The following is an 8,901-nucleotide window of genomic DNA, read 5'->3' on the forward strand; positions in this document are numbered from 1 at the left end:
GTTCCCGGCCCATTGTAAAATTCTACCACAGCCACATCCCTTTCCCTTGGTCCATTAATTCCAATTTCTCGGGGGAGATATTGTGTTACACATCAACACTGCAATCCATCACGATATATTAGACAAAAGAAGACAAAACATGAGTGACCATACTAGCTAAACTGTAGTCCAGCCACTACTTGCTACCTTTTTTGTTTGCATTTTCCATCCTCTCACTGTAACCAATAATATATAAAAAATGGGGTTTTTCCTTCTTTCTGATCCACAACTCCAATTTGCCACAATTTCACAAGAAACTTTATAATAAATGTATTCTAAAAGTGAATTGCCTCATTTTTTGGTATCGATAATATTCTCTCTCTTTTTCTCTCTCTCCTTAGTTCTTACATCTTCTCTGAAAACCCAAATGTAAAGAGTGTTAGAAATTAGGCCATCCAAAGAACCATGGATCCTCTAATGATTGTCCACAGATGATGATGATCTGTTAATCAGTGAATTTTATGAGATATAGAGTAAGAAGAAGAGAGGTAGGTGGGTCTGGGTCATCAAACAGCACATGATGAACTGATTGATTGGATTCTCAGTCATACAAACACAAAGTATTGTTTTATGGGTAATTAACTGTTAATTAAATTAATTTAGTCTCAATGTTGTGAGAAGCAAAGACAGGCTACTTGGGTAGTTATTAAAAACTCAACAGAATTATATGAGCAAGAAAAGCATATACAATATAAAAGTGTTAGAAATGGGCCAAAAAAAACTAAAAGAAAGGGAGCACCGCAAATGCCGTGGTTCCAGGCTTGCAATCCAATCCTCTAGAGAGAATCGTTGAAAAAACATAAAGGAATGGGTTTGCTTGAAAGCCAACCGAATCTCACTCGGTTCCTCTCACACTCTCTCTTCTCTCTCACTTTCTCTATATAAATTTCTCTTTTTTTTTATGGTGTGTGGTATGTAGGAGAAGATGAGTGAAGGAGGGAGCATGCTTTTATCGTGCAATCCCTTTGGTGGTGGTTGTTAATTTTACGTGACAAAGTGTGAGAAAGGGAGTGTGAAACGGACTTACAGACGTTAATAAACCTCTGAAGAAACTGTTTTTTCTAGTCTCTAATTTTGCCCATTTTCAGTTACATTGTTTGTGTCTCTTATCTCTTGTGTTAATGTTAATCTTCTCTCTTTGCTTTAGTTACTCCTCACCTCTCTAATTTCCACCTATTTCTCCCTCTCTCTCTCTCTCTCTCATAAAAAAAAAAAAAATTGAACACACACCCACATACACTCTCTGTCTCTCTGGTCTATATATGTATAACTTCCAAGGATAGAAACGCAAGGAAGGAATAAGATTGGAGGACTAATTCGCGGTTACTGTTCACGGAGGCGGCTTTGAGGCTTTGACTACTAAAACTCTTATATTCAGTTATTCACTATAAATAAGATTGCCTACTCTTCCACCTTGCTTCCTCCATTACCCTTCTTCCATTCTCTCTTTCTTTCTCTCTCTCTCTCTCTGTATAGCTCTTGTATTTGTAGTCGTTTCTGGTTTCTCAGCTTCCTCTTCGTTGTTTTAAGCTTTTTTGGGTTGGGTAGTTGTGAGGGAAATGGAAGTTGCAGAGGAAGTCATGGGGTCTAATGAGCACACCCATATTGTCAAGGGCAAGCGAACCAAGCGCCAGCGGCCTCCGTCCCCGTTTGCAGCCGTTGCCATGACTACTAGCTCTTCGAGCGGAGGAGGAGGAGAAGAAGAAGAAGAAGAAAGTGGGGGTAGTGGTGGAGATGAGGTTGGCTTCCCGTCGCCGACTACCTCGGTGGAATTCGCAGCTGAGAGCACCGAGGAAGAAGAGGACATGGCCAATTGTCTGATTCTCCTAGCCCAAGGACATGGCCGGGACAGTCCTAGGCGAATTGAGGAAGGTGGGGCGATGGAGAGGGCCAGTAGCCGAAGATTTGCCGAGGCGGCCACGACCACCACCGCCAAGGCAGGATTCTACGTCTACGAGTGCAAGACATGTAACCGCTGTTTCCCATCGTTCCAGGCGCTAGGTGGGCACAGGGCAAGCCACAAGAAGCCTAAGGCCATGGCGGAAGACAAGAAATCCTTGATGGCCTTGTCCCCAGAAGAAGACGAACCTCAATTCACCCATAACAGCATCCCATCGTCCCTTCTTCCTCTCCAAATAGGCAACAGAGTTGTATATAATAGCACCACCACCACCACCAAGTCCAGGGTCCACGAGTGCTCCATATGTGGCTCAGAATTCTCGTCCGGCCAGGCCTTAGGAGGCCACATGAGGCGACACAGAAGCGCTCCGACAACCACAATCAGCCCAACTCCGGACTCCCCAGATGCCGCCAAGAAGCCAAGAACCGTTTTGTCATTGGATCTCAACCTCCCGGCGCCAACAGAAGATGACCACCGGGAACCCAAATTCCCCTTCGCCTCCAAGCAACAACCTTCACTCATCTTCTCCGCCTCGGCCTTAGTGGATTGTCATTATTAGCAAGGAAGAAAGCAATTAAGGTCGGCCCAAACACGTACAAGCACGCACGGCCTCTCCCTTGTTCTTCCATCAATAGATCGATTCCAATGCGAACTATTTGATCATGACGACATGATTCTGATTCTTGTCGCTCTTATTACTATTCATAATTATTCAAAATTCATATTACCGATTCTTTGGATTCTTTTAATCTGTAATTTTGATCGTCCAGTTTGAATTCTTTGGGTAAACAAGCAATTCAAGCAAGTGGTTCGTGCACAGTTCATGGTGGCCTTTCATTCATTCACGAAAAGCGAGTGAGTGATCCGAGCATCTTTTCTTTTAATTTGTTTTGGTTCTTTTCAAGTGCGAAGGCGATGTGTAACACTCAAGAGAGAGTGATAATAAACAACAAATCAAAGCAAGCAAGCAAGCAAGAAAGAAAGAAATTAAAGGCAAAGGGTTGGCTTGGGTTTTCCACCACCAAAAGTCGTGGATTAGGTTCCCTTGTTTCGTTTACAAGAAAACTAAAGCACTCTCTTCGTCTGTTTCATTAAATGAGGAGAATAAATGGATAGGAAGCTAGTTAGTAACTGCACTTAAAAAATGAGTATTTTAGTCAAAATAAAATTTTACAATCTTATTTATACTTTTTAATAGTAGTGTAAATATAGAATTATAAATGTCTTTAATTTTTTCTTTTTTTTTGTATTTTTTTTTGTAAAAATAATTCTAATATGTCACACTTACTATTAATATGATAAATATATGATATTATGCGTTGCCTAGATGTTTTTTTTTGCAAATTTTATGTATTTTTGTATTTTTACATTTTATTAACTTTTATTATTTATTTATTATATTAAAGGTTAATATGTTTGACCCAAAATTTGAACTATTGATATTTGACAAATAGTAAAATAATTTCATTTTTGGTCAGTTCTAAATTATGTATTCCATTTTCATTACCAATAAAAATAATTATTGTTTATTGCACTTATTTTTTTTAATTTGATTAATAAAAATATCATAAATGTGTCTATTTTTTCTACAATTTTGCAAGTTTTTATATTTATATTTATTTTAAAAATTTTATTAATTAACTATGACTTCGTAGGTTGATCAATTTGATTCGGATGGTTGAATTACTTAACCACCACTTGAATTAAAAATGGTTTTGTTTTTGAGTCAGTTTTAAAATATATGGCTTTATATTGTTAAAAATATTGATACGGATCTAATTTAATAAGAGAAAATGAGAATTAATAATCTAAGTATAAAATTTAATGAGAGGGGATTAAATGAGGTGGGAAGTAATAATTGAATTTACATTTTCAACCCTTACCATTAGAGATGGACTAAATGTACAATTATGTGCATTTTATTAGTCATTAAAGCTGTAATAAAATGGCTTTTATACCATTTTCTCAAACTAAAAAGTAAAGAGTAATTTTAGTACAAAAAAAAGTTTTACAATGCATTCTCACTTTTATATATAGTATATCATCTCATCCACCTCTACTCATTTCTATTTACACACTTGCAAAAAATTTCTAATTTTTAGCTATCTCTATATATGACTCCATCAATAGCCCCACCCCATCTCACCTGTGATTTGTTTCAACTCTTTACCCATCAACCCAATTCATGAGAGAGAGAAGTGTATGTTCATGTATGTGTGCAAGCTAGTGAAAGAAGTGAGTGAGACTTCGTGAGAAAGTCACAATAAAGAGGGTTGTCTAATGCTTTTGGTCTTCGTTATGTGCACGTTTTGATGGTGGTATTAAGCCACGCATGTGCCCACTTTGCGTGAGATAGCTAAATACATGAAATTAAGAAGGAGAGGGCCATTGACATTGGCACATGTGGGGCGGTTACTTAGTCTTAATTCTTAAATAACCTCCCAATAGTTCCTCTCTCTCTCTCTATATATATCATTTATATGTTATTAGAATATATTAATTATTTACTGTTCAAGCTTCAACTATGGCCCAGCTTTGCTGGACAAACAGCCATGGATAAGAGTTGGCTCTCTATGATTAATTGCTGTGATGGACAGAAGTTTGTCTACGGTTGCTTGCTTGGGCAAGGCTCTCAGTCTTCATGGGTTGATACTCAAACTTATCAAATTAAGCTAATTAAGTAGCTTGCACCAGTAAGAGAAGAAACTCAACAGTCTTTATCTTGAATACCCACGTAATTAACCATTTATCTCTCTAGGCTGTACTGTGTTTCAATATAGATGGGATTCCTATTTGGGAGATAAAAGACGAGAGAGCCTTTGCTTTATATATGTAATGTTGAAAACATGCATATGGAAATTAAGGAAACCATTTGAATTTGCTGTTAATTCAATTACACGTTTCAAACGAGTCCATGGATCAAGACACAAAGATGCATTGTTGATTATTCTACGTACTGTAATACCCAAAACACAAGATGACTTTTAGATCATTCTTGAAAATTCTCCATTTTCATTTAGTAAGCTGTAATTTGTGTCCTTGTGGTTCTCAACTTCATCGTGGTCAATGGCTGGCCAGCCAGTACTCAACTGATATCCTGTTTGTCGGATGGCATAATTAGAAGGGGTTTTTATTGTTCAGTACAGTCGGGGTAGGTGTAAGCTCGGAATTGATGTTAATACACAGGTGGATATTGGTGTTATAGGTGTGTATTTGAAATTTTGAATTGTTATAGGTCTGCAGTGGAATTTAGAATTCTGAGGTGGAGTGCAGTATAGTTTTTACTAATTACTTAATTAGAAAGGTGAAAGTCAAATCTTACTTGTCAAAGTGAGCTTACTCCATCTAGGGATGCTCACAGTTTGGTAACCTTGGGCTTATTTTGAAACCGAATCCCTACTATTGGTTTCCGAAAAACTGGTAACCGAAGTCAAACCTAAGCCGATTGGTTAATTGGTTGACCAGTTTGGTTAACCGTTGATTAGATTCATCGGTTTTTTTATATTTATAATATATATTATAAAAAAATATAAATATATAATAAAAAGCTAGAAATACAAAATATTTTATTTTAAAAAATAAATAATATATTATATATTATAAATATATATTTATATATAATGCATATTTATTAATCTATAATATATGGATAATATAAAATACATATATATATATAATATACATAAATATACATATAATATATAGAAATATACCTATACCGATATTAACTGAAAATTTTGATTTACTCTTGTTGGTTTGGTTTGGCTTTTTGATTTTTCTTACTCACCCCTATCCATCTTTAGTTCATAGGTTTTTGCAGTACACACTATTTGCTATTGGAAAATTGATTAGTACCATTACTTGGTGCAATGGTAAAGTCTTGGGCTGGTAAGCATGAGAAGCAGGTTTGAATATGTGATCTTCCACTTTGTGCTAAAATTAATGCAAAAGGTTAGGACCACATCTTGTCTCTCCCTTCCAAGACTCTAGATAGCTGGGATCAATATTGGGTCATGGTCTTTCATCTTTTCATATTTGCCGCTTTAAAAAGTTATTCTAAAAATTCAGACTTAGAAGGTGTTTGGTACTGGAATTGTTTCTGTAAGACTGTGTTTGTTTTCGGTGTAAACCGGCATTGATGTAAAAATATATTGATGGAGTTCAACGCCAATAAATTTAAAATGAGTGAACTGTTGGACTTTTTAAAATGTGATAATCAATATAAAAGTACATTAAAAAATAAATGTAATATTTACATCATTATTGATGTAAAACTCAACTGTGTAAGGCGTACATCGATTTTCGATATAAAATTTACACCTCAACCAAACACATGAAAATACGGATTGGGAGTGGAATTCTACACCGATCTGTATTTACACTGAAAACAAGCACAGCCTTTTCTTGTTTGGTTGAGTGTTTCCATCACCTTTCAAACAACAATTAATGACTTGAGGTGTAAATTATAAGGGGTTTGGATGAATCAGTTTCTATTTCCATGCAAACACCATCCTTAATTAGTCACCATCCACCCATTCCATATAGTGGTCTGATTTGACAATGCCACTGTGAGCTACGTTACACCATTAACCCTTCAAAACCCAAACACTTTGTATTCAAGAAGATTGAATTGTTAGGCTGGAGAAGAGGACATGAAAGTGTGAACTGGTGGACTCTGTCCTTAAGCTTTAGGGTTTGCACTAGAAAACACAGCTGGTTGTTGGTATGGCAATAGACGATATTAGTCATGGGCTAAAACTGATGTAACATCTGATCTGTACTTCCTAAAGATCAGATCAAAGAAACAAAATTAGGTAGGTCTGCAAATTAAGCCTCACAATTAACAAATTATAGCCCGTTTGAATGCCAGTTGACAAAAATCCAGCAGATTGACAAACTCATTCTAATAGCTAGTAAGCAGCAAGTAAGTAGCAGATTCATTTTTAAAACGTTGAACTTGCTTTCATAAATCTACAGGAAAACCCACCATGAATTGACAACAGCATTATGTAGGTGTAGGGGGGTGTTCAGTACCATGAATTAACCATTATTGCAGTAAAATATTTCATTCATTTATTGCAATATATATAGAAATTAATTAACCAACTTAACATAATGTAGACCAATCCATGAGTTTCTGGTGTAGAAAAGAAATTACGATATTTCGCATATAAAAATTTTTGAAAACGTACCACACCCTTAAAAGAATCTAACGCCCAATAAGCGTGGCGTGTTTTAAAATCAAATAATCCATAGAATATCTATACTACACTACAGAACACCCTCTTAATTTAATTAAATCATCTATTCATTGTATATATAAACTTATTTATTAGTTATTATTCACGAGAGGTTCCCAATGCATAGAGGATGTGCCCATGTAGCGCCCATTTGTGAGGAACAGATCCCAATTCCAGGCCCCAACTAGGCAGACCTAAAATCTGATAAATTTAAAATAAATTCAGGATTGAAAAGAAATACCCTGTCATCAGATAAGTTGTCGGCCAATCATGCTGGCCGGTGGCAGTGGCCAATGGGTACTCATTGGCCAGCCTGAGCCCACCACACATTTGACCCGATCATAAACGGTTCTACATTGGATCCACGTATATAAGACCCGATAAGAATTGAATCAAACTCCACACACAATCAAGAATACCAAGATTACCATTTAAAAAAGCAAAGTTATGTATAGGAGGGAGTAGCCGACTAGGCAGAGTTTAGCTAATTTCCACATATCCATGATTAAATTGGTGGGTCCGGGTCCAGAGCCACAAACACGGAGCACTACGAAAAGACCCCAAAAAAAAATCCATTTTTTCTTCTGAATGGAGCTCGGTCCCATGCGTATGTATTGACTATTGAGTATTGACCCCCTCAGCCTCTCTTTTTCTCTGTTTGGCTGTTGTTTCCGTGTCGACAATGTAGCTTGCTTTTCTTGTGTATCGACCGCGGAAGAAGTGAATTGATCCTGAATTTGGAAGTGTAAGAGGAATTGAGGGGGCCGGCCAATTCCGTAAGTTTCGGTATTCCTTTGCTGTTAAGCTTGTGGAAATTGGGAAGGTATTTGTGCAGTGCAGAGGAATCGGGGATTTGCAATTCAACGCAAAGTTTGGGTTCGTTTTCTTAGGGGATTTGATCCGCATGGGACGCTTTGAGGATACTAAAACGAAATTACCCTGTTTAGAATTAGAACTTTCATTGATAAAACTTAACAGGAATAACAGGTGCCTGAAAAATGGAAATGACTTTGTTACTTTGGGAGACCCCGGAATTTGATTTATAGGAAGACCGTCCGACGATTGATTAGGCATGAAACTAGGAGCAAGTACGAGCTAATTAAAGAGCTCACTATGTAGATGTAAGGGTTTCATTTGGGTCGGATTTGATCCAATCCAATATGAATTCATTACAGATGGACCAGGTCCGATTTGATGAATACTTTAGATTATTTTTTACCAGTTTAATTTAATGTTTAGACCGTCTAATTGTTCAAATTGTTTTTAATTTAGATTGATTTCAATCAAACCTAGTCAATTGACACCTGTATTCTTATCTTTTATCATCAGATTGGATATCGGTTTAATCCGACCCAATCCAATATAAATCCATTATGGATGAATCAAGTCCAATCCAATCTAATACTTTGGACCATTAAGTCAGAAGTGGTCCAATTCAATATGTCTTATTGAGTCTGTCCAATATGTCCAAATTGATTTTGATTTAAACGGTGTCCAATCCAAAATCGATCCATTGACACCCTTAGCTAGGTAGATGAAGTGTGTAGAAAGTAACGAATAGAGAATGAGAGGGCAGAGAGCCCCAAACCTTAGGAAGTGTGTGCTATTTATAGAAGAGGGGTTACAATCGTTGGAGTAATGGCCATTCTAGCCGGCTCAAGATGCATAGTCATTGGCCTGCCGTTGATGTGTAGTGGTTATGGATGCAACTCGGATTGGCCC

General features: G+C 36.8%; 1 protein-coding gene across 1 annotated transcript; it reads left to right on the forward strand.

Moving 5' to 3' along the window:
- The first annotated feature begins 968 nt into the window (after window positions 1–968).
- On the forward strand, window positions 969–2,744 carry LOC104587339 (zinc finger protein ZAT5). The gene has a single exon (XM_010244900.3). It carries the CDS (start codon window positions 1,599–1,601, stop codon window positions 2,496–2,498), a length of 900 nt encoding a protein of 299 aa, XP_010243202.1. The 5' UTR covers window positions 969–1,598; the 3' UTR covers window positions 2,499–2,744.
- Window positions 2,745–8,901: the final 6,157 nt, after the last annotated feature.

Source organism: Nelumbo nucifera, chromosome 2 (genome assembly GCF_055504915.1).
Source record: "Nelumbo nucifera cultivar China Antique chromosome 2, China Antique-T2T, whole genome shotgun sequence".
NCBI lineage: Eukaryota > Viridiplantae > Streptophyta > Magnoliopsida > Proteales > Nelumbonaceae > Nelumbo > Nelumbo nucifera.

What these genes read in the sequence shown, in the direction of transcription:
- LOC104587339 (XM_010244900.3), top strand. Translation starts at nt 1,599, where the DNA reads ATGGAAGTTGCAGAGGAAGTCATGGGGTCTAATGAGCACACCCATATT.